Here is a 27,576-nt window from a genome sequence, read left to right as displayed (position 1 = left end):
CAATCGAGAAATATGCAATAAAGAACAAAACGCAACAATTATTTTTTAATTAACACAAGTAATTAACAGTCTACGGTATATGGTCATTGAATATGACTCTCAATCTATATTTAGACTTGGAAAATCCAATTCAGCCAGTTAATATGATACTACACCCAGTGAATATGATTTTATAAAAAGTTTATGTTGACTACAGTTTGGACCAATTAGATTGCAGCTATTTTTAGATCATATAATAATGCATAATAACACACGTTCGGTTCTTCTTTGTTCAATAGGGAAAAATACTGGTCGTGTTAGAATATATAATAACACATAATTTGTGTTTCTCATCTCCTTTTGGGAACAAGTGTTTATTTTGATTATTTAATTAATATAGGTATTCATTGCCTAAATAATACTGAATCATATATATAGTACATGATATTTCCAAAGTTTTTAAAAAGTAAAATATTTTATATTTTACAAGAATTAGAATAATTTAGGGACAAATTTAGAGTCTCATTAATGGTATTTTTCAGAGATTTGTTTTTTTAATGAGGCTTTTTTAGTAGTAAAAAGGTCAAACATGTTGTAACGGAAAGTGGGATACAGTAATTTTTTTATACATATCTAAAAAAATTTCAGAAAAACACTAGTTTTGCTTAGGTGAAATGTTAGCGGAATGGTCCCATTTGTTTCTTACCAACAATAAATAGAAAACCATGTTTCATAATATGAAGATAAATAATTGTAGATTATTTCTGAAAAAGGGACATTCTATAATCTCACCTTCAACAGGTGTCTTTTAATGTATATATCAGACCTACAATGTATGTTGTTAATTTTCCATTTTCTTATAGTCTGTTAGGGTCATGTACCTTAAGTAGGTTTCGGATATCTTTATTTTTTAAATAAATGTTGCATTTAAGTAAATAAAAATTAATTTGGGCCATGGGAAGAGTACCTCCTCGTGGTATGGCCTGGATGCAGATCTATGGGTACATCTGTAACTAATCACTCTTCAAATACAGTATTTTTATTTTGTATTATTTATCAATTGATTGACTCTTATTAATTTGATAATTTATCATGACATAATGTAAATTCTATCACCAAAATTATATTTTTTCTTACAATAATACATTTTTGTCTATTAACTTACTACCAAATATTATAAGAATGTTATAGGAGGGATTTGAAGGTCCTTTGTGCCTCCCTAGCAGTTGTAAGTGCACCTGAGCAGTCCTTAGCGGTCTGACAACTCTTCAAAAACATGAATTTTATCACAAAAATGATATTTTTCCTTAAAATTATACATTTTTTATCACTAAACATACTACCATGTATTATAAGAATGCCCTTACAGTTATTTTAAGGTCCTTTGTGCCTCCTTAGGAAATATTTTAAGGTCCCTAGCACCTGAGCAGTCCTTAGCGGTCCGGCAACTCATCGAAAGCATAAATTCTATCACCAAAATCATATTTTTTTCTTACAATAATACATTTTTGTCTATTAACTTACTACTATATATTATAAGAATGTTCTAGGAGGGATTTGAAGGTACTTTGTGCCTCCCTAGCAGTTATTAGTGCACCTGAGCAGTTCTTAGCGGTCCGACAACTCTTCAAAAACATGAATTTTATCACTAAAATGATATTTTTTCTTAAAATAATACATTTTTTGTCACTAAACATACTACCTTGTATTATAAGAATGCCCTAGGAGATATTTAAATGTCCTTTGTGCATCCCTAGCAGTCCTTTGTGCCCCTAGGAGGTATTTTAAGATTCTTTGTACCTCCCTAGCAGTCCTTAGCGGTCCTCCAATTCATCCAAAACATAAATTCTATCACCAAAATTATATTTTTTCTTAAAATAATACATTTTTTATCTATTAACTTACTACAATATAATATAAAAATGCCTAGGAAGTAATTTAAGATCCTTTGTGCCTCCCTAGCAGTTGTTAGTGCACCTGAGCAGTCCTTAGCGGTCCTGCAACTCATTGAAAGCATAAATTCTATAACCAAAATTATATATATTTTTTTTAAATTATACATTTTTTCTCACTTAACATACTACCATATATTATAAGAATGCCCTAGGAGGTATTTAAATGTCCTTTGTGCCTCCCTAGCAGTCCTTTGTGCCCCTAGGAGGTATTTTAAGATTCTTTGTACTTCCCTAGCAGTCCTAAGCGGTCCTGCAACTCATCAAAAACATAAATTCTATCACCAAAATTATATTTTTTTCTTACAATAATACATTTTTGTCTATTATCTTACTACCATATAATATAAGAATGTTCTAGGAGGGATTTGAAGGTCCTTTGTGCCTCCCTAGCAGTTGTAAGTGCACCTGAGCAGTCCTTAGCGGTCCGACAACTCTTCAAAAACATGAATTTTATTACTATAATGATATTTTTCCTTAAAATTATACATTTTATCACTAAACATACTACCATGTATTATAAGAATGCCCTTACAGGTACTTTAAGGTCCTTTGTGCCTCCTTAGGAAATATTTTAAAGTCCCTAGCAGTCCTTTTCGCACCTGTGCAGTCCTTAGCGGTCTGGCAACTCATGGAAAGCATAAATTCTATCACCAAAATCATATTTTTTTCTTACAATAATACATTTTTGTCTATTAACTTACTACTATATATTATAAGAATGTTCTAGGAGGGATTTGAAGGTCCTTTGTGCCTCCCTAGCAGTTGTAAATGCACCTGAGCAGTTCTTAGCGGTCCGACAACTCTTCAAAAACATGAATTTTATCACTAAAATGATATTTTTTTCTTAAAATAATACATTTTTTGTCACTAAACATACTACCTTGTATTATAAGAATGCCCTAGGAGGTATTTTAAGGTCCTTTGTGTCTCCCTAGCAGTCTTTTGTGTATCTGAGCAGTCCTTAGCGGTCCGACAACTCATAAAATTTTCACCAAAAACATATTTTTTCTTAAAATTATAAAATTTTTTCACTAAAAACAACACCATGTAATATAAGAATGGCCTAGGAGGTATTTTAAGGTCCTTTGTGCCTCTTTAGTAGTCCTTTGTGGCTCCTTAGCAGTCCTTAGCGGTCCTTAGCAGTCCTTAGCAGTGTTTAGTAGGTCCTACTAAACACTGCTAAGGACTGCTAAGGACCGCTAAGGACTGCTAAGGAGCCACAAAGGACTACTAAAGAGGCACAAAGGACCTTAAAATACCTCCTAGGCCATTCTTATATTACCTGGTATTATTTTTAGTGAAAAAAAAAATTATAATTTTAAGAAAAAATATGATTTTGGTGAAAATTTTATGAGTTGTCGGACCGCTAAGGACTGCTCAGATACACAAAAGACTGCTAGGGAGGCACAAAGGACCTTGAAATACCTCCTAGGGCATTCTTATAATACAAGGTAGTATGTTTAATGACAAAAAATGTATTATTTTAAGAAAAAATATCATTTTAGTGATAAAATTTATGTTTTTTAAGAGTTGTCGGACCGCTAAGGACTGCTCAGGTGCACTAACAACTGCTAGGGAGGCACAAAGGACCTTCAAACCCCTCCTAGAACATTCTTATAATATATGGTAGAAAGTTAATAGACAAAAATGTATTATTGTAAGAAAAAAATATAATTTTAGTGATAGAATTTATGCTTTCGATAAGTTGCCGGACCGCTAAGGACTGCTCAGGTGCCGGAATATAACTGTGGGTAGCTTTTTACAACATATCCTGCTGAGTTCCTTGAAGGAACATTTAATGGTATGTCTTGAAAACTGAAATCAGATTTCTTTCACAATGATCACGATTAACTTTTTACTCACAATCAGCTGTCTGTATGAAGATTTTTCTTAAAATTGGATTCGCACGAGCTCTTATTTTCAAACGATTGACAATTGGTTTACTGACTTGTTTTGCCAATAATACTCCTAATTTAATAAGTGGTAATGGCATTTTTGAAAGAAATTTTAGATAAGTGTCAATTTAGCGTATTCGTAATATTTGATGTTATTTCAACAACAAAAATGAAAATGCCGCATTTTACCCCGGAGTCACTTCCCCTGATTTCGGTTTGCACTAAACTACTGACTAATCAGCTGACGATATATGAATTGTAGGGAAATAGGACCGTATTAGTATAGGAACCGATTTTAATCAGATTAATAGGATAATATCATAACTTGTCTAACTTGTACCATACAGTTATAGATGTTCAAAGGATCGCAAGCTTATTTCTTCCTGTATGACTGTGACACTAGAGAGAAGGGAGCTTTCCATTTTTACCCATCTTATTGCACGTCTCAGGATCATCTCAACTTGTCAATATTGGTTTTGTGTACGGAGACCAGATGGTTGACGGATATTCAACCTGTTGACGGACCTTGGACTTGAATGCTAGTTCTTTCACTCTCTCAATTTTGGTAATTACGTACATTCCTTTTGATAAAGCGAAGAGATCTGTTTGCATTGGAAGTTATTCGAAATATATGTGTGTTAAATTTAAGGTCAGAAAACAGATCTAGTCCTTGATTTTTAGCATTTGAGACCGACTCTAGGACTTGGCCATGGAGCATATATTTGTTTTTAATTTTGGTTTTGTTTTGGTAATATGAATGATTTGGCACATTGAAGGGTTAAACTCCACGCCCCACTGCTTCTCCCACAGAAACATATTGTCTAGATCATGATATGGAGTGTTGGGGGTCCAAGGAGGAATTGGTGGTTATGTATGCAGTATATATTACCAGTGGTCAGGGATTTTTGAAAGAGAACTGAAATGATGTCAACAATCTTTCCTCTCACCTCCTTCAGGACAATTGGTCTAATAGTGTTAGGGCCGACAGCTTTGTTGGCATTGAGGTTGGCGAGGAACTTTAGTACACCTGCCTTACTGATGATGATGTTATTCATTTGTGGGTACTGACAAGACTTACTGGGTATGATTTCCCGCTCATGACTTTCTTTCTTTCATTTATACAGACAGTTCATTCCTTAGACAGAGAGACTTGGGGCGTGGAGCTCAAAATGCGTTAAAATCCAAATAAATTGTAAATTTGCCGATCCCAGCATGCTTGTCATATGTATAAAAAATCTTAACATAAGCTTTGAAAAAAATAATATTTCAAATTAAATTTATTGAAAACTAAGAGCGAACATATGCAAGCTTGAACATAGCTAGGATTATTATCGTTCATCAATAAAACAAATAGACCAGCAGGTAAATATGAGATGTTTAATTGATTTGACATAAAACGCAATGAATAAATCATAATAAATAGAAAACATTAGCCATTTTCCAACATTTACATGTAATGTGTGCACATGTCTCTCTTATCTGAAAGGATAGGAAACGTTTTCTAAAAGTAAAATTTCAGTTGACAACAGTCGTAAGAAATGAATTTTAAGCAACACACTGTATATATATGTATTATATTAATGAAATATATTAGCAGTTTTCACTTTACAAATGCCATAAAGACACAAACGACTAATAATTTGAAACAATTATAAAGCATGTATTGAATATTTACTTCCACACAATAATTTGTCATTTTGCACAAGACTTAAATCAACAGCAATGGTCAATAAAATACCCTCATTAACAATTTTTAATACTATACAATGGCATTTACATACATTTGAAAATTTTCTGTATGTAAATAAATATATATACAATATGTGTAAATAAGAATGCATAACAATGCACTGCATACTGAACAATGCAAATTATCAATGCAAATTTTGTAGACATAGCTTTTTGATGGAGCTGCATTTTATCACAGACACTTTAGGCGTAGAGCTCAATTCGCCTTTGACAAAAAAAACGAATTCATCTTTTCCCAAACTTCGACCAAAACTGTACAAGAGTAAAATTAATTTGTTTAAGTATTCTGATTGGCTGTGACCAGAAAAAGAATTGGAGCACCACACTAAATACCGTATTCCGGTATATACCGGACAAGGCGCTTGAATGATAAAATGCTAAAATCTTGTCTTTTTACCCAACGGAATGAACTTTAACAGGTCTAATTCATCTTTTCACACCGAATCAAGTACGATAATCAAGGAAAAATGTAAAAATCGGCGAAAAAAACGATATTTGTCTATTTTGTGATCATGATTTCTGCAAGCGTCTAGAGGTACTGCTCCAATCCTGTATTGAGCTAAATCCATTCTGATTCACCTCTTGACAAAAATAACGTATCCTGCGGAAAGACGTCATAACGTCAAACGTCACTAGAAATATGATTGGACGGCCCATTAGTTGATTGTGACGTAACAAACAGAACGTAGTAACCGCAATTGAAATGTCGCACACTTACAGTGCAGACACATATATTTGCTGTTAATAAGAGACAAAATACCTGCAAAATGGAAGAAAGTCCGCAAAATGACAACCAATGTTTAGCGAAAAGCACATTTAAAGGTATTAATATTCTATATATCTGAAATATCTTTAATAATAATTATTGCAAAAGAAATTTCTCTGTTACATTATAGTTACCGTTCGCAGTTCGTTTCTTTTTTCAATGAGAGCAGTCGTTTCTCTTTTCGATGTTTTTAAATAAAACTGAAGATATAGATAAACTTAAGATTTTCTAGATGACTGTCTATATATATTGTTTGACAATTGAAAATTTAATATGTAATATAATCACTTAAATTATGACAGATTTTTTTGAAAAAAAAAATCTGAAATTAAAGACCATAAGGCTAGACTGTATTTTTTATTATAGTAAATTTTAATTATTTTAAGGAGGATAATTAAATCAAAACCAAAACAATTTATCAAAACCAACACAATTTATCAAAACATTGTACTGTCCGGTCCAACCAAACCCCAAAAACCTCAAACCCAACCCACCAACCACTCAACAAATCACTAAACCAACCACTCAACCAACCAATTACTCAACCAATTACTCAACCAATTACTCAACCAACCAATCACTCAATCAACCAACCAAGTACCCAACTCATCACTCACTCAACCAATCACTCAACCAACCAAACACTCAATCAATCAACCAACCAAACAAACAAACAACCAATCAATCAATCAATCACATAACGAATTATTCAATCAATTACTTAACCAACCACTCAACCAATCACTGAACCATCACTCAATCAATCACTCAATTAAAGAAACAAACTATTTCCATTATTTATTTGTTTATTTATTTATTTTTTAAGAAATACCACATAACCGTTGTACAATTATTTTTTGTTCGATGTACTAATAATTGTTTGGGTACAAATATCTCCTAAAACCATAACATGACATACACACTTCATAAAGTACATCTCTGTTAGAGAGAAACACTGGAAAACATTTATAATCGGTCGTCAATGTTAGTGTAAAATCAAAGAAGTTTCCGAAATTTTAAAATACGCCCATCTATATTTGACTTTATTTTTCAAAGTCTTTTTTTTTGTTACAGATACATGTATCCTGATTAGTCCAAACAATGACGACGTCATTATTCCAATCAGTGCGACGTTCAACAAAGCCGTATTACACATTGGTATAGGAAACGGGTGTGGTATATTTATAGAGAAGTTTGGTATGAAGACTGACAAAGAGTTGAAAACGTCGGTAAAATATGCCACCCGAAGATTCTCAGACGCTCGTCACCAAAGGAAAAACAAAGGTAAAGACCTAAAAGCAAGTAAAATGGAAGATATTAAGATTGTAGATGGAAGTGTCGAAAAGTTTACTAGAGACATTCAACGTATGAAAGAAATTGATTGTCAGCTGGCTAAGCTAGTCGAACATCTTTTGGTTCAGGCACCAACGGAATTCAAAATTGCAACAGATACAATATCAGACACTAAACCTCTGAAAGAAAAGAAATCTTTAAATATCGAAAACGACATTACTGCCACTGATGAAAGTATTCAATCTACGATAGACACATTTTTAACATCTGAAATTAAGAGTGTCGTACGTCGAATACCAATGCATGAAAAAGAAATTGCTGAAATTGCTACACCAACTTTGATTGAGCTAAATATGAACACTCATTTATACAGGCTTAATGAAACACATTTAAAAGAAAAGAGGACAACTTCATTTGAATCCATTGATAAAACATATCAAAATGAAATGTTAGAGATTGCAAATGATACAGAATCAGGTGTCTGTAAACCAAATTGCATTTATCCGTCGACTGAAACTGGTTTTCCACTTACTGCAGATATGCATGTATATCTAGATGAAGTATTTGTAATCTCAAAAAAGGGCTCTCAGATGTTTGATGAATATGTAACAACAAATATAGAGAAGAGAAGAAAAGACAAAGAACTAGAAGGTGTATCCGAAAGTTGTCCGACAAGTGCAGTTGTAAACATAGAGAAAGAATACATAAAAGCAGACAGCAATTTGTTTGGAGACGTTTTAGATAAAGACGAAATTGGTCCAATTTCATCTGATACAATTGTAGACAAAACAGCCGATAACGACATCGATACGTTGGATCGTATCGGCCCGGATACGTTTGGTGACTTTCTAGATAGAGAGTCATATAATTCAGTGAGTAAAGATATAGGTGCAGTTGATGACATGCCAAATAGTGACACACAAGATGATACCTTAATAGCTTTAGAACCAAATGACGAAATCGTAGACATAAAAGAATCAGATGACAATATTGTAGACTTTGAACCAATAGCTCTCGAAGATGATCAAGACGAAGTCGACATAACAGAAGCTAGGAATGGCATTGATGATACATATATTACATACAACGATATTTTTGACGATGATGGTAACCTCTTTGGTATCATGGACATCTACATAAAGAGTGATCTACACTTCGACTTACACAACGTAAGTACTTTGCGCTCTAATGATTGATTTTTTATCACTATAAATGCATTTGCACGAATTTTCACTAATTGATTTGATACACGATCACAAAGCGTCACGAATATTTTATTGTTATCGTTAATTAATTAATTAATTAATTAATTAATTAATTAATTAATTAATTAATTAATTAATTAATTTATATATTTATTTATTTATTTATTTATTTATTTATTTATTTATTTATTTATTTATTTATTTATTTCAGATACCAGCATCAGCCGAGCTCTTTCACAAGAAGAAAGACTTTGGATATAAATTCTTTTCATTTTTAACGTTCTTTAAATAATATAATAAAGACTAGAAAAATAGGTTTCAACTAAGTTATTTTTATTGTGCCATAGATGGTATCTTAATCAGACAAAATCCTGCTTAAGTAACTATACACTCGGCGGCACTTATAACCCGACACTTACATTTTTCGGTATAATTTGGTTATTTGTAACTTAGACCATACAAAATTCAACATATCATACTTTTTGTTTACAATTCATTGACAAGAAAAAAAGTAACAAAACAAATAGGCTTCTGTAAAATGAAAAATCACACAATGACTGTAAATATCGTAACAAAATGAACAGTCTCTGAATCCTACTAAATATGTATGTTAGCCAGTTCTAATACTTATTGTGTCCTCCCATGGCTATAACAACGTGAAAACACCTCTGTCTCATGGAAATGGCGTAGTTTCTCATGAACTTCAGAAGGCTTTGGGAATATTTCTCAATTCCCGGACAAGGGCCAGCAACTCCTTCTATGTCCCAAGTCACCGGATCTAAACAGCATCAAACAAAATTTGTGGGATGAGTTGAACGCAATTTGCTTGGAACTCGAGCAAGTCCATGTTCAGGAATGGAGAAATATGAGACATAGGTGTTTACTTTGTTATAGCTATGGGAGGACATTGTTTTACTTACTGAAATGTGAATATTTCAACCTGCGTGTATACTTCTGCTTAATTATTTAATAGAATTAACATTGCTAATGCAAATACGATATTACTTCATTGCACAAGAGACTTAAATGTGTTATTTATGTCTCTGATTGGACATCAATTACTTCTCTTTTTTATTTAAATGCTTGTATAATATACGCTATTGTTTTATTGCACATTTCTATAAATTCAACAGAATCATTATTTCAATTCATTGTGTGCGATTGCTTTATTGAACAGTGCTTCTCACTTTACAGAATTTGTGTAAATGACTATAAAATATAGCTATCAACTACACAAACTTTTCTATCTCCAACGTTTCGAGGGGTTAAACCCCTCTTTATCAAGGAGTTACTGTTTATTTTTATATAAATCACATATTTATCTTCTTACATGTCTTATCTTTAACTATGTTATGCATACAGGAAATGACGTCGTTGACGTCAACAATAAAAATTACGCAAAATATGATGATGAACGTTTTCCGTCAAAATTGTTCCACTGCATAACGTTGCTCCCCTTATTTAATATTATTTATAATATTAACATAGCAAGAATTATGAAAACTAATTTCATTGAAAATACATTAAAAATAATTATAATTATTATTATTATTAAAAAAAAAAAAAAAAAAAAAAAAAAAAAAGCCATTCTACTAAAACATTCCAATAATATTTACAGTAGCAAATAATTTAATAATAATAAAAATAATAATAGTAATAATCATAATAACAATGGTAATAATAATAACAATGGTAATAATAATAATAATAATGATAATAATAATAATAATAATAATGATAACAACAATGGTAATAATAATAATGATAATAATAATAATAATTACAACAATAATAATAAAGAAAATAATAATAACCATGATGATGATAATAATAATCATAATAGGAAATAACCGTAACAATAATAATTAGGAAAAGAACAATGGTAATAAAAATAACAATAATGGTAATAATAATAATGATAATGATAATTATAACAATAATAATCATGAAAATAATAATAATCATGATAATAATAATAATAATCATAGTAGGAAATAACCGTAATAATAATAATAATAACAATCATAATAATAATCATAATAATCATAACAGCAAATAACCGTAACCTAAAATAATAATAATAATAACAGCAATAATAATAATAATAATAATAATAATAATAATAATAGTAATAATGACAAGCGACACGTGATAAGCAGTGTCTAAACTAAAATTACCATGTTTTAGTAGTTAGAAAAATATAATTGAAAAAAAATTTAAAATTTTAGATTGCAACAACGCAGTTTTTACAAAAATACCGATGAATGCAATAATAACTGTCATAATATACTAACTATCAAAACATAATAATATTGATAAATCCTTAAGTGCATATCACTATCAAATCATCTTATGAAAAATAGTAACAATATCAACAACAATAACCAGCAAAGTGATTATGACGGCAACAATGATAATGATAAATCTTATTTTGTTTGATATTTAGTCCAATAGGTGACCCATGTTTTGTAATTTATTTATCCAAAATTCTTCACGGATCCGTCTGAAGACGGATTTTAGAATGTTTTTTTTTTTTTTTTTTTTTTTTTTTTTTTTTTTTTTTTTTTTTTTTTAATAATAATAATAATTATTATTATTTTTAATGTATTTTCAATGAAATAAGTTTCATAATTCTTGCTATGTTAATATTAAATAATATATAAATAAGGGAGCAACGTTATGCAGTGGAACAATTTTGACGGAAAACGTCATCATCATATTTTGCGTAATTTTTATTGTTGACGTCAACGACGTCATTTCCTGTATGCATAACATAGTTGAAGATAAGACATGTAAGAAGATAAATATGTGATTTATATAAAAATAAACAGTAACTCCTTGATAAAGAGGGGTTTAACCCCTCGAAACGTTGGAGATAGAAAAGTTTGTGTAGTTGATAATTATAAATTAACTGTTTCCAGATAGAATATAAAATATAGCGTCATGATGAAGTAGAATTATTGGTATGTCTACAGCCTTAGCCCTAGTGATATTTTTCTTTAATTACTTTACTACTTATTCTCTTAAAAACAATAAAAAAACATCATATTTGTTTCTGACAGTAGCATGTAAGATGCAGTATCAGAGTGTAAGAAGAAAATAAATGTGTGATTTATAAAATAAACAACAAACTCCTCGATAAAGAGGGCTTTAACCCCTCGAAAAGTTGGAGGTTGAAATAGAAAGTTAATTATTAATTGTTTCCAGTGTGTTTTGCCTCAAAATGGCTCTTATGTTACTAACACATTTTTCTACAATATCACTGTTTACTTCTATCTGTTTTAATTTAATTTAATTTTCGGAAAGACTTCAGTTTGTCAGACCTAAAACTAAGGGTGATGATACAATGATTTTGATAAGATTTGTTTTTGTCCCATATTTGGGCAAGCATAGTTGATTAAATTTGTATGGTTGACCCAACAAAAGGCCAAAGTTGATGATAACAATTATGATGTTGGCCCAACAGAGGACCAGCAATAACTTAAATTTATTTGGTTAGCCCAATGAAGGGCCAATGAATTTGATTAAAATTGTGTAGTTGGGCCATTGAAGGGCCAACGATGATGAAGAAAAAAAGTGAAATTGGCCCAACAAAGGGCCAATAATGATAACTTAATTTGTGCGGTCGGCCCAACGAAGGGCCAACAATGAGGACTCAAAAATGTGGTTGGCCCAATGATAAGGAGTTTTAAATCAGTCGTTGGGCCAACGATATACCAACGGATGGCTCATCGTTGCCCCAATTAGCAAACTGGCACAGGGCCAACGTTGCCAATCTTTATTTGGCCAACGAAGAAAACGTCGTTGACCCAACGTTGGGCAAACACCCTTCTGCTATCTGTGAAAGACTGGAATTCTTTACAAGAAAAATTAGGTCAATAGAAATTATCCAAACATTTAAAACGAAGTTAAGCTTTTCTTAATTAATGAAAATGACAGAAATATGAATAATATATTATATATATTACTTAACTGACGATTAACTTATGTGATAATGAATGTTTACATGTTGATTTTTTATTTGATAATATATTAGTTTATTCAAATTTATTTTAGTGTGTTTGCGTACAATGTATTTGTCTCATAACATCGAACAAATGTGTCTTGATTGTGGTACAATGTTGACAAGATTTTTGCATTTATTTTAACTTTAGAATAATTCATTTCTCATTATACAATTGTGTTGATACAGGTACGTACGTATTCATATATGTTAATTTATCACATAAACCGCGGCGCAGGAGTGTAATAAATAGAGGATATTGAATGAGTGTAAGTTCAATACTGAATTTATTGCACGAGTTGAATGAAATTATATTATTCGAGCCTCTGGCGAGCATAATATTATTTTATTCAACGAGTGCAATAAATTCAGTAATGAACTTACACGAATATAATATTCTATTTATCACATACCCAAAATAAGGACTATTTTAAGTGAAATAAGAGTCAATTTTTATTGACGCGCCTATAGTATAACGCTTACATTTAGCGCGTATTTACACTATGTTTGTATAACGCTAATGACGTCACGTCAAAATATATGCACGGCCGTGCAATACCATATTTACGGAGTCGCAAAATCGGCACGGGTGTGTGATAAAGCCATTTAATAAAAACGATATTACACTAGACGATTTTACACTAGTGTAATAACACTTTGACGTCACGTCATTTGCAATATAAACATAGCGTTAAAACGCGCTAATGTTAGCGTTACACTATATAGGCGCGTCAAAGAAAAATGACTCTTGTTAACCGTTTACCGTTCTTATTTTATATATGTGATAAATAGAATATTATATTCGTGTAGATTCAATACTAAATTTATTGAACGAGTTGAATAAAACAATATTATGCTCGCCAAAGGCTCGCATAATATGATTTTATTCAACTCGTTCAATTTAGTATTAATTAAACCTACACTTATTCAATATCTACATCTACATCATCTACATCATACTGCTTAACAATCAATTATGATTATGACTAGCAGGCGCGTTGTCAGGGAACTGTTAATAAAAGAATTTATTTATGTGCAAAATTAAAAAGTTAAAAGAATAAAAGTTCTACAAGACTATTAATTTAAAAACATGGTGTGCAGTTTAGAATTTATAGAATGGGTCAAGCCTCTCAGTAAAGATGTTTAAACTGGGGCTGGACTGAACTGTAAGGGGAAGGCTATTCCAAAGACGTATGCTCCTAGGAAAGAAAGAATTTTGATGATATTGTGTCCTCGAGTAGGGTATCAGGTAGTTCAGATTTCTTGTTTGAGTAAGGTGTTGGTGGTCAACAAAAACAATGTTGTTTTGGATTTTATACAAGTAGGTTACAGCACTGATGTTTCGACGCTGTTCAAGGGTTTGCCAATTAAGATCATTTATCATTTTTGAGACACTACTTGTATAGTCATAATCATTAAAAATGTATCTAGCAGCTGATCTTTGTACTTGCTCTATCTTATAAATTAAGTATTTCTGCCAAGGATGCCAAACTATGGAGCAATATTCAACCTGAGGTCTAACATAGGTCTTATATGCAGTTTCTTTTATCTTTTTATTTGGAGTTTTAACATTTCTTCTAATGAATCTGAGGGAGTTATTAGCTTTTGATGTGATGTTGTTTATATGTTTGGTCCATGAAAGGTCTTGACTAATAGTGACTCCTAAGTATTTCGCTTCTTGAGTTGAGTTAAGTTGGATGTTATGGAGAGTATAAGGAAATATTACAGGGTTTCTTTTTCTTGTTATCTTGAGAACTTCACATTTGTCAGGGTTGAATTCCATGGACCAGTCTTTTTCCCATTTTTCTAAAGCATGAAGGTCATCTTGGAGGGTTTGGGCATCTTGTTTGGATCTGATGGTTAGGTATCATCTGCAAAGAGTCTAACCTTACCTTTGACACTATCTGGGAGGTCATTTATGTAAGAAAGGAAAAGACAGGGACCTAATACCGAGCCTTGGGGGACACCTGAGAGAACTGGTAGAATTCCTGATTTTTGACCTTCAACTACAACTTGCTGGGAGCGTGACTTAAGGAAGGAATGGACCCAATTTGTAACCTCATAACTTATACCCAATCTTTCTAGTTTACTCACAAGTTTGTGATGGTCCACCTTATCAAATGCCTTACTGAAATCCATGACTATGACATCAGTTTGTTGGCCACTTTCAAGATTGTCATGAATTTCCTGGGAGAAGCTTACTAGCTGGGACTCACAACTCCGTTTTGACCTGAAGCCATGTTGATAGGGACTAAGGATGTTGTGTTTATCATAAAAGGACATAATATTGGACACTAAGATGTGCTCCATCAATTTGGACGCAATGCATGTGAGGGAGATTGGTCTATAATTGCTGGGTTTGCATTTTGGGCCTTTTTGTAAAACTGGGGCAATTATTGCATGCTTCCAGTCTTCTGGGACAATACCTGTTTTAAGTGAGATCTGGAAGATGTGGGTCAGTATGGGAGTAACCTCTTGATGGAGCTCTTTTAATAACCTAGGGGATATTTGGTCAGGACCAGAAGCTTTATTTGGGTTTAGGTCTTTTAAAAGTTTCTTCACACCATCTTCCGATATAGATACTTCTGGCATAGATGGGTGGTGTTTTGGGATAAGCTTCTGTTTTGCAAGCCTGGGATAAGCTAAGGGGCTGAGGCCGAGAGAAGACAGACTCAAACTGGGAGTTAAGGATATCTGCTTTTGCGACTGGATCAGTAAAATGTTTGACCTTCTGATTTGAGGGGTGCCACACCACAGCTTTCAGTTTTATTACTTTTAACATATTGGTAGAATTTTTTATTTTTCACATTTTGGGAGTCTTGGCTAAAAATGACAGAGTCTAGGTATTGCCAGTATGCTTTCCTAGTTTCTCTTTGGATTTCACTTTTAAGTACTTTGAGCTTTTTGACCAAATCATTTGATGGGGACTTTGACCTTTTAATGTTTGAATAAGTTCTATCACGTTTCCTAATTTTTCGAATAATGGACTTGTTTAACCATGGTAGATCTCGACGTGTTTTAGTGACTTTAGTTGGTATGTGAATAGAACAAAGGTGGTTTAGTTCGTCCTTGAAGGAAATCCAGGCTTTGTTGGGATCAGTGTGGTGTGTTTCACTGTAGACCTTGGCATATTTACTTACGTCATTTTTTAAACAATTCCAGTCTGCAACATTTGCAATATCCTCTATATAATATTTATTGGACCCCATGTTATATTTTTGTTGCATTATTTTGTGTTATATATGAATGTTGATATATGTGACAATATTGTGTTAATGTATAGTTCCATTAATAAATCTATACGATATATGTTGAGTACTCCTAGCATTTCCTATGTCTTTAGCTAATATGTATGTAGCTTAGTACGACCCCATTGCGCATGCGCTACCATACGGCGGAAATTTCAAAATGGCGACTGAATTGTCAACAGATGATACACCGCAAAAACAAAACTTAAAGATAGATTGCAAATGTTGCAGATCAGTTGTAGCTCTTTTACAAGTCACAGAAAATCATATCATGAAGTTATTCGAAGATCAAAATGAAAATCACCTCATTGGTACAGACGTGTTTCAGGTTATATTTTATTTTTATGACCGAGTTAACTTTTTAATTTGCTGAGGGAAAGCTTAATGCTAGCTAGAATCTAGTACTAGTAGATCAACATGCAATTAATTTTGTTTTTTTGCTGAATTTCATTTAGTGCAAGTTATACGATTGAAAAATAAAAGCATCCAGGACACGGATTGTTTACGGTTCGTGCCACGGACAATTCGCCCCACTTCGGAATAATATATTCACACACCCTTATTATACGATGCTGTCCGGTAATCTTGCGCACCTAAGCACTTATCAGCTAATTTACTACGATTCAAATAAATACAAAAAACTCATAATTATTTTCCTATTTGCAAAAATCTTTAAGACATATAGATCTAATGACAGAAATATTTTTTGGAAATAACTCATTGAACTTCAGGAGTGCAACAATGTAAACACTTACCACCATGTTTAATCCCAACATTTATTTGTCCGGTGATCTTGCGCATGTGTTATGAATGACGTCACGGTAGCTGATTTTTTAAAGTATGGTGTCCCAGTAATACTATCAATATAAATTTTGTGAGAGCTAATTTAAACTGTTCAAACTGTTCAAACAAAACTATAACACAAACTTATTTACATCAAGGGTTTGTTATTTTACTGTTCACTACTACACCTGGGACACCTGAAATCATCACTACCAGTCAATGTCTCAATTTCTGTACTGAATTTCAGATGCACCCATTGACTACACACAAATTCAATGCTCTTTTCTAGACCCTTTTACGCTTCCGTAGAAAAAAATTGAAAAGCGCGGGAGGGGCCATTTTGACAAGATGGCAGGAATCGCCAGGAGATAACAACTGAACACACCTTAATTTGCAAAGGGAAAATAGAAAATTTACAACGTTTTATCGGTGCAATACTGCTTTAAAATGTGTGATTTAGATTTTTTTTTTGCTGGACGTAAGATTTTGGAACTGGATGAACAGACAGGAATATAATGGGAAAATAGGTCAGTGGGCGTGTTTATGAATAAAAAATTAGGATGACGAAATAATGTAAACAAACCTGTTTGACAGATATTTTTTTAACTTTCTTAACTTGTTGTAGTTCAAAGTAAGACCAAGTCACAAATTTTGGCTGAAAATTTCTAGCGACAGCATAAACAAACAGCCAAACGAAAGGAAATGCCGAGTGCGCAAGATCACCGGCCGCGCAAGATCACCGGACATGACTGTATTATAGACACAGTGACACCCATAAATTTTGGATAATAAAAAATTTGAACAAATCAAGTTTAGTGAAAACCTGGCAGATAACCAATAGAACTTATAGCCTGCTAGTCATAATCAGAATTGATTGTTAAGCAGTATGATGTAGATGTAGATAAGCATGGTACTTTATTCTTTTTTAACATTAATTTTGAATAAGTAACATGCACCTAGTAACAAAATAAACCAACAATAAGATTCATTATTTCAGAGATTTGACTGTTAAAACTTAAACTTCGCCTCCCAGTCATGGTCAGAATTGACTGTTTGGGAGTAACATGTAGATGTAGAACTAGATAATCCCAGTTTGTTTACCATCAAAGTGGGGAATTAAGCACACCACGGCGGCACGAAATACCCAAATACACCCAAATATAGCAATATTTATTTTTGTTTGTATAAAATATAGATTATAATGAGAAATAAATAAATATTTATAAAATAATATGACTTAGTCTGCTATAATTTTCATTCATTCCGTTGAAATGGGCAGTTAGGATGTTGTAAGAAAATAAAGTTGTAACATTTGCTTATGATCTACAGTACTATATAGGTTCTTCATGAAAGTACTTGCAATTTTAAATCAAGATATGATATTTGTTGTCTACACTTACATTTTTAAGGTGTAATTTTGTTGAAATTTCATATCATAATTATACAAGTGTCCATGTTATTTAAAAAAATAATAGCTTTAATGGAGTACATATACTGTATACAATGATAGGAAAATGTATATTTGGGTATGTTTGATTATATCTTAGTGATAGTGTGTATTGTATTCATGATTAAAACAACACTTTTTAGTATAAAACATTTATTTTTAGTATAATTGGGCAATATTTGGGTATATTAAATTTAGGCAATATTTGGGTGTATTTGGAAATTTTGGTATATTTGGGTATTTCGTGCTGCCCGCACACCATCATGGATGTTTGCTAGTCCAGCTGTATTTTGTGACAAGATATTGTGCTATTTTCTTGTCTGGGCAATATCTCGCCTCTACAAAAGTGAGATTCTGACCCAGAATGAAAATATCTCAGAATCTAGCTTTGGCATGTCAATATATTTTGACTAGAATGTTTTCATTTTATGAGTTAAGTTTGTGATCAGTTGATGTGGTAACATTAAATCAGTTTATAAATTATGTAATCAGAAACTTTATAAATTTCTCATTTTAGACTTACAAAAAATTGATGATGTCAAATATTCTGATGAAAGGTGAACCTGTAACAAAATATGATGCTGCTCTTGACACCACTACAGGTTTGTTAACTCCCAAATTTAGCATAAAACAAAATATATTTGTTTGCCAAACATTATGTTTTTTTTTGTTGGTATAATGTTAAATTTTATCTTAAAAGTCTTTAAAAATAAAATATAATAATACAAAAAATCAAAAGTTTGTGATAAGTTAAAGTAACTGTTAATAATTTTGTGGTTCAAAACTGTCTTGTAAACATTGTTGTTTTAAAAAAAAAACAGTGACTGTAATTGAAAATTACATTTATAATAAATATCCAAAATATTCTGTGCAAGGATATTTAATTTTTAAAATATATTATAGTGTTAAACTTCTATACTGTAATGGCACCGTATTAATGCTTATGATATTTCAAAATGACTTCGTAATTTATGTATAGATGTTCAACTGCATGTATTATTGATCAGTAGCATTTGTGTTTTATATAGGAACACATTTTGATTTGAGTAGAAAAATTGATTTGGTATCAATGAACAAATAATTATGATACTAAGTCTATGCTTTTATTTTAAATTGTCTTTAAATATTAATGATCTAGACCATGTTAGTATGTACCAAGTTAGCAAAGTTTAAATATATATGTATAATTATGTATTTATTTTTTGGCTTATTGTAGAGTTTGAACCATTTGATGTAGAGAAAGAGAAATACATACAACATGATTTGATGGAACGTTTAGACAGACACTTTGTCAGTACAACAAGGTTAAGAAAATCAGCATCTAAGCAAGTTAGACGGAAAGTAAAGTCCTTGATAAGACCAGAGCTAAAATATGTGGTAATGAATTTTTATTGCAGATGTTCATGTACATTGTATGGCTCAGAAATAAAAACATTAGCATACTGTTAGTTATAGATATTTTAACAGAAAGTAGAGATGTGATATTGGTACCATGTTTTGTTTGGTTAATTGATTATAGTTTTGTATATGAGATGATAGTAAATATAAATGTGACATTATATTTTAGAATATACCAAGATATGAATTAATATTGCCAGTAGACAGAAATTTTGTGTTATCAATTTAACTATGCTGGGTAGGCAGACTCCTTGGCCTACCTCTGCACATATAAATTTATCCTCTTGTGGTTATATTTCTTATTCTCAGGGTATACTTTATTTTTAAGGTTATTTTTGTTTTAAATTTTAGTACAATACATTCAAAACATGAGTCATGTCACCTCTGATCATGATGTTTCTTCATGTTGGTTTTTTCTATTTTCAACAATTTACATGAATTTAATATTAATACAAAAGCACTTAAAGCTTAGCAGGTAGCTGTTTGGAGTTTGATCCAAATGTACAAATATGCAGGCTGGCACAACATATTAAGAATTCTGACCCAAAGGTGACAGTTAATGGGAAGTTTTGTATACTCCAGTCTGTTTAGAAAATTGTCAAAACTTAAATAAAATTTTAGATCAGAGGATTGGAATTACCAAAACAAGTGGTATTCAAGATTCATGACAAGCCATGATATGATTATTGTATTGGAATGTTTATATTACATTTAATCATTTCATGGTTTAGTAAGGTTTTATTGGAATATAATTATATTCACATTTCCTTTAATTATTTCAGGCTTTAGTATCAGTTGATACAAAGTCAGAGAGAGAAAATTGTATGGAAACAGACACAGCAAATGTTTGTGGTTCTGTTAATCTTGAGGAAGTAGAAGAAAGAGTACAAGGAGCTGTGGATACATGTTCATATAACAAACAAGTATGATTTTTATTACCTCAAGGATTTTCTTTAACCTCACTTATATATTACATTGCCTTACTAATATTATATCCACACATTCCATCACCTTACCCACATTCCTTCACCTTTCATATATTCCCTCACACACATTCTATCACCTTACACATGTTCCATCATCTTATGGCTTACACATATCCTTCAACTTACACACATTACATCACCATATACATAATACAAAATCTTACACACATTCCTTGACCGAACACATGATCGATTTTTCCTTACACATATTCTGCCACCTTACACATATTCCATTACCTCAAACACATATTCACCTTACACACATAGATATGTTCACCCACATATTCCATCACTTGACACACATATTCTATAATCTAAACCTTTCACAAATATTTTATTACATAACACACATATGTAAATTCACACATAAGCTAACACTTGTCCTATCACATTACACACATATATATGTTCACACACACACATATTTGGTAACATTTAACACATATCAACTCTCTCACATTAATATGCTCAAACACATATTCTATAACATTGGATATGAAAACACAATGGGGTAGAAATTGTTCAACCTTGGGTCAAGTTTATTTTCTAGCCACACATTTTTTTCACAAAACACTTAAAGGTAACCCTTTTTTCTTTGTAACTTGATATAGGGTTGTAGCAATAGTACTCAACTTTGCTGTTGGTTTTTGACATTGTTATGCACCTTACAAAGAGTTATGCTTTTCTTTATTTATTTATTAAATTTTATTTACTTACAGTTTTGTGGAGATATGCTACAAAAAGCAAGGGACATTTCTCAAGCAATGCAGATATTTAAACAGTCAGAGAAAAGTGAAATAGTGAAGGCAATGTACGAGACTCCACCAAATACACCGGTTGCCAAAAATGGACTTGACAAACAGTTGGAAAGTTCACGGAAAATATCAAAGAAGCTATTACCGTAGATGAAATAGGTTGTTGTTATAACTATAAAAAAAAATTCTAGATCTGGCAAGCTGCTGTTGTCATTGCTTGTGTCATTGTGTAAGGACAAGATTAAAAAACTGATAGATATAATATAGATTTGTAGATGGATGTTTTTGAAAGGAACAATTCATTTTCATATTTATTACCAGGAAGAGTTCCATGTTGTGTAACTTATAAAATATGTTATATTTATACAAAATGAATTTTCATCTTAACTAAAATTTGATTAAGTTTTTTTATGCCCCCACAATGTGGGAGCATATAGCGTTGCACTTGTCCGTCCGTCAGTCCGTACGTCCCGAAATCTTGTGAACGCAACTCCTCTTAAACCGGTTGGCAGATTTTGCTTAAACTTACAGGGATGAACAACCTTAATGTGTAGATGGTAGTAAAGGAAGGAATTTTCGCTGCGACCAAATTTAACAGAATTTTGGCCCTTTGTTGATTTTTTCACTAGATACTATGTAGAAATTTTGTGAACGCAACTCCTCTTAAACCGGATGGCAGATTTTGCTTAAACTTACAGGGATGAACAACCTTAATGTGTAGATGGTAGTAAAGGAAGGAATTTTCGCTGCGACCAAATTTAACAGAATTATGGCCCTTTGTTGATTTTTTCACTATATACTATGTAGAAATTTTGTGAACGCAACTCCTCTTAAACCGGATGGCAGATTTTGCTTAAACTTACAGGGATGAACAACCTTCAGGTGTAGATGGTAGTAAAGGAAGGAATTTTCGCTGTGACCAAATTTTACAGAATTATGGCCCTTTGTTGATTTTTTCACTATATACTATGTAGAAATTTTGTGAATGCAACTCCTCTTAAACCGGATGGCAGATTTTGCTTTAACTTCCAGGGATGAACAACCTTAATGTGTAGATGGTAGTAAAGAAAGGAATTTTTGCTGCAACCAAATTCAACAGAATTATGGCCCTTTTTTTATTTTTTCATTATATACTATGTAGAAATTTTGTGAACGCAAATTCTCTTAAACCAGATGGCAGATTTTGCTTAAACTTCCAGGGATTAAGAACCTTAATGTGTAGATGGTAGTAAAGGAAGGAATATCGCTGCGACCAAATTTAACAGAATTATGGCCCTTTGTTGATTTTTAGTTTTCAACTTGTGGCACATGTAGTCCAAAAAATATTTGACCTAGAGTCATAAGATTGACAGAACAGTGGCGTGTGGGGGCATCCGTGTCCTATGGACACATTTCTAGTTTAAGCTAAATTCTAAAAGCATGAGAGCCTGACTATTGAAATCAATTACATGTACATACATATACACACATCTTTGTACTTTTCATGGTTAACCTTTAACCTGCTTTGAGTGGAGTGATTAGTCATTGCCACCAATATAGTGCCAGGACAGAGCTACACCACTGTGCCGTCTGACCAGGCTATTTACTGTTGGTAGATAACTTTTTTGATATTTTTATATAGGCTTATCATTCATCAAAGGTTGACAGTAATTATTCCCCTCTCTCTCTCCCTCCCTCTCTTTCTCTTTTTCTCTCTCTATCTCTCCTCATATTAAAGGAACTCCACTGAGGTCTAAAAGTCTGAAAACATAGAATATTTGAATTTCTTGTATTGATTGGCAACAGAAAGATAGATAGGCAAAAGCTGATTAAAATATATACCCAGAAATATATATGTATTTTTGTCTTATTCTTAGCCGGATTTGAGTGAAAAGGGAATTTTGGATCATTTGTCAGTCCCTTCATGTCAAAAAAACCTCAGTGTGAGTCCCTTTAACCATAAGCCTGTGATTAGCCTTTGCCACCAGGATAGAGAGCTAGGCTAGCCTAGATATCTGGCAGTGTGACCAGGCTTTTTACTGTTTATAACTCAATTTTTGTATTGATTTTGAAATCAATGACTTTTTCAAATTTAAAGCTTAGCAAATCCATCACAGCTGGTTAAGGATAAATTCTCATATTCTTTAGCATGACTGGACAATGTATTATTCATAGTGATAATACTATTGACTTGATTTGTAAATATTATAAAATTAAATGCATATGTGGTAACAGAAAATTCGGGAAAAACTGTTGGTTGGGAATGGTATATTATTTTTTACTTAGTCTACTTGTTCCTGCCTGTTCATGTACTACAGATTTTACACTGAATCGTGCCAACAAAGGCTCTATCTTACACATATTTATTGTTACTTTGTTAAGAGTACTACAATATTAGTGGATATGTTTTGTTGTTGTGGCAGAGGGGTAACAAGGTCGGGCAGTAGTCTATTTAAAACAGTAAACAGGGGCAGTAACTGACAAAATTGATAAACTTTTATAATATTTTATTCATACAATCAGTGCATGTCATTCAATGAGATATTTATGAAATTTGTATATATATAAGTTGTATACCTTAACTGACAAACAGTATACAAGTATCATTTTGAAAACTACATTGTTTTAAATGTTAGAATAAATTCAGTAAATTAATATTATACAAACATTTTATGTTTTAATATTCTGTTAAAATACTGATTAATTGCAACATGTATTTATATATGTCTTCCACACAGTACAATAAAATGTATATGAAACCTTAAATGCTAACTGTATTCTTTTGTTTTTGAACAAACTTAGTATGTAAATTTATAAGAAGACTCTTCAACCAATATAGACCAAGAAATCCTGAACAAATTCACTAAAAAATAAGATTACAAAACTTGTAACAGTATAACTAGTCTGACTTTACCAAAAGAAAGTTGTGCTTATATTACACTTAATCAAACTCAGTCAATAGGATAACTGTGATGAAAGACAAACATATCATTAATGTAAACCTTACAAATGAATTTGAGCCGTGCCATGACAAAACCAACATAATGCGTTTGTGACCAGCATGGATCCAGACCAGCCTGCGCAGTCTGATCAGGATCCATGCTGTTCGCTATCAGTTTCTCTACTTGTTACAGGGTTGGTAAGCGGACAGCGTGGATCCCGATCAGACTGCGCAGATGCGCAGGCTGGTCTGGATCCATGCTGGTCACAAACGCACTATGTTGGTTTTGTCATGACGCGGCTCATTTGTTGTACAAATAAAAAAGAGACATTTATGATTTTTAAGTATACCAATATTAGCTTTAGCCTTATTTGATTAACATTTTCAGATTTTCCACAAGAAGGAAATTGCAAATATTTAGTATAAAAGCATGATTTCAAAATCACATTCTTAATCAGCTGCATTTAAAGTGAAAGTTATGAAAAATGTGGAGTGCTGTGCTTTTTCAGTCTAATATTTGCATTGGGAAGACGAAACATAAAAGTGGCTCATTGTTTTCATCCACCAACTCCCATTTTACCGCAAGACGAATCTGAAAGTAAAGAGATATTTTAGTGAGAAGAAAATGAGATCTTTGTCTAAATGGGTATTTTAGTTCCAATGGGATACATGTTTACTCAAGGGGCAGTACTCTGTACCCAAATTGTCAAAGTTTGGAACAAGTTCGCTTGCTTTGCCCAAGTATGCAACCACTTCATGTCCTGACCCTTGTAAAGTATCTAGTCATAATAAATTACATTCACCTTAATCTCACATTAAATATACCTATATCTATTTTTCCCTTAATAGCATAATACATTAATGTTACTCTCTCAGTCAGTATATACAGTACAACCTCGGTAGAGCAGCACACTGATAGTCGAAGGATTTTGCTTCCTGCTAAGAGGTGATGCTGTACAGAGGGGTTAAATTTATTGTGATGTCTTACTTTGGAAAACAATGATACCGTTATTGTAAAGATATAATTGGTTTCCAGAGGGCTACTTTGCAGAGGTTGTACTGTACATGACCCTCAGATGAATGTATACTTCCCTCGCTAACTGGCACATTAGATATACAAAACCTTCACATAAAATGTAACTCCCTAAATTTACTTATTTTTTATTATTACTATTTTTTTTGGGGGGGGGGGGGGGCGGAACCAAATTGGACCTACCTCTGGATATGTTTTCAATACAGGGAATACATTGACATATCTGTGTGTTCCTGGTGTCAGCGGACAGATGAGATTACAACCCTGACAACCGTTAGACTTTGGTAGACTATATGGTATAGGGACGCCCGCTACTATACCGTATACTTTAGTAGTGATTCCAGACACTGAAAACAATAGTCATCAATTATACATTATATACATTTTGTTTTAAATGCATTGCTGTGCACTTTATATTGATAAAGTTTGTGTTGTTGATAAAATGCTTAGCAAAAGTGTATACGTGAGATAATGGGTGTTAAAATATAGGATAACAGATGTTGATATGTGAAAAAAATGACATCAAATATTGAAGAAAAGTATATCGCAGTTAAACAATTGAATAAGTGTCATAGATAATTAGGACATTATCGTTTATATTTACATAAGATACATATATTTAAAAAAAAGTTTCAGTTTCCGACCTTTGTCTCAAAAATTGAGATGGTCAGTATTATAAACCATACTTTAAAAAAAGAGTAAAATACAGTAACCCTCCTTTCGTGCCCATAATTTCCGATACATGGGACACCATTGATCTCCCTCTAGTAAAAAAGCCCGAACTTAACCGTTTAAAAATACCAAAAAGAAATGCCAAATAAAGTGCCAAACTAATTTTACAGACGTGATTTATATTTTATATATTACCTTGTTTATCTGTTGTAAAGTCTATGGTTACAGTGGCGTTGGTACCTTTATGAAAAACGCATGGCAGTGATGGGCATGGTGACATGTCCACATTTTTTAAGGTATCTGGCCCTGAATATAAAACGATAATAAATGTACAGTAAACTCCATTTATAACGATATCGCTTATAACGATATACCGCCTATAACGATGCTGTTGTCGCAGTCCCGACTTTTTGTTTTCAAATTGGTTGCCTCTCGTAAAAAACGATACTCGGAAATAACGATATAAAATCGGCAGTCCCCTGGATATCGTTATAAGCGGAGTTTACTTTTATGGTGATTAGGAAAATATGATAAGTGTCTATATTTGAAACTATAGAAATATGGAGTTTATGTAAAAGAGATAGAACTGTAATTTTGCTTTATTCCTAACAAAATATAACTTTCTAAAATATCTCTATAACCTGAAAAAGTAAACTAAAAATACATTTTGCATTGTCATTGCCTCATTTTGGCGCATGACAATACTACGGGCAATATTACGCTACCGCTATTCATGCAACGACACCATATTCCTAAAGTTTGTGCTTGTATTGTTAACAAAAACGCAATTGACGCATTGTAACACCGCACTTTGGGGTCAAACGCACTTTGGGGTCCAACCCCAAAGTGCGTTACGTACTTTGGGGTCCGACCCCATAGTGCGTTACGCACTTTGGGGTCCAATTTCGACCCCAAAGTGCGTTAAACAGGTACATATGCATTTTTTAACATCAGGAAAACGAGCGCACTTTGGGGTCATACAAAATTAATGTTCATTATCTTTTAAATAATATATTGTAGAAAAAGCGAAGGGTAAACAAAACTCAAGGTATTAAATAGACGCAAAACATGTGCCCTGGTTCATAGTAGAATCAATAGAGATTTAAATGGTCTTGATTAGTAAGTGAAGAACTTTCACCAAATAAATCTCCTAATAAAGAATTTGTATCAAATATTAAGCTTTAAATATTTTTTTCTCTAAAATTTTCCATTTATTTTAAAAGAATGTAGTCTTGATAGTCTTAGCATACGAATGTATAAATTCTGGGCAATCTTAGTAAGACATTTTAGTAAAAAATGTGCCTGATAATATGTTGAAAGAGCCATTTTTTAGCTAAATGTGATATATATTATTTCTCGCATGGGATGACACGCGTATTGATATATTTAGATCGAAACTGTTGAATGAGCTATCAATTCTTGACCAATTGGTTACGAATCTAAATAGAAATTCTATTGATGAATCGGTTAGCAAATTTACTGTTTTTAT

General features: G+C 32.2%; 3 protein-coding genes across 3 annotated transcripts; 2 read left to right on the top strand and 1 right to left on the bottom strand.

The window, feature by feature from the left end:
* Window positions 1-6,212: 6,212 nt before the first annotated feature.
* On the top strand, window positions 6,213-9,387 carry LOC132718070 (uncharacterized). The gene is made up of 3 exons (XM_060701687.1): window positions 6,213-6,400; window positions 7,419-8,806; window positions 9,054-9,387. Exons 1-3 carry the CDS (start codon window positions 6,346-6,348, stop codon window positions 9,132-9,134), a joined length of 1,524 nt encoding a protein of 507 aa, XP_060557670.1. The 5' UTR covers window positions 6,213-6,345; the 3' UTR covers window positions 9,135-9,387.
* Window positions 9,388-16,233: 6,846 nt separating this feature from the next.
* Window positions 16,234-23,967, top strand: LOC132718071 (uncharacterized). The gene is made up of 5 exons (XM_060701688.1): window positions 16,234-16,421; window positions 18,841-18,925; window positions 19,540-19,700; window positions 20,504-20,644; window positions 21,427-23,967. The coding sequence occupies exons 1-5, from the start codon at window positions 16,254-16,256 to the stop codon at window positions 21,610-21,612; spliced, it is 741 nt and encodes a 246-aa protein (XP_060557671.1). The 5' UTR covers window positions 16,234-16,253; the 3' UTR covers window positions 21,613-23,967.
* LOC132718072 (NPC intracellular cholesterol transporter 2-like) lies at window positions 23,932-26,435 on the bottom strand. Its single transcript, XM_060701689.1, has 3 exons — window positions 26,283-26,435; window positions 25,599-25,762; window positions 23,932-24,974 (listed from the first exon to the last, which is right to left on the bottom strand). Exons 1-3 carry the CDS (start codon window positions 26,365-26,367, stop codon window positions 24,888-24,890), a joined length of 336 nt encoding a protein of 111 aa, XP_060557672.1. The 5' UTR covers window positions 26,368-26,435; the 3' UTR covers window positions 23,932-24,887.
* Window positions 26,436-27,576: the final 1,141 nt, after the last annotated feature.

The sequence above is a fragment of the Ruditapes philippinarum genome, unplaced genomic scaffold (genome assembly GCF_026571515.1).
Source record: "Ruditapes philippinarum isolate M1 unplaced genomic scaffold, ASM2657151v2 ctg11623_1_1_1_1, whole genome shotgun sequence".
Classification (NCBI taxonomy): Eukaryota; Metazoa; Mollusca; class Bivalvia; order Venerida; family Veneridae; genus Ruditapes; species Ruditapes philippinarum.
The sequence above is the reverse complement of the archived record's forward strand: the minus strand, read 5'-3'. Positions and strand labels throughout refer to the sequence as shown.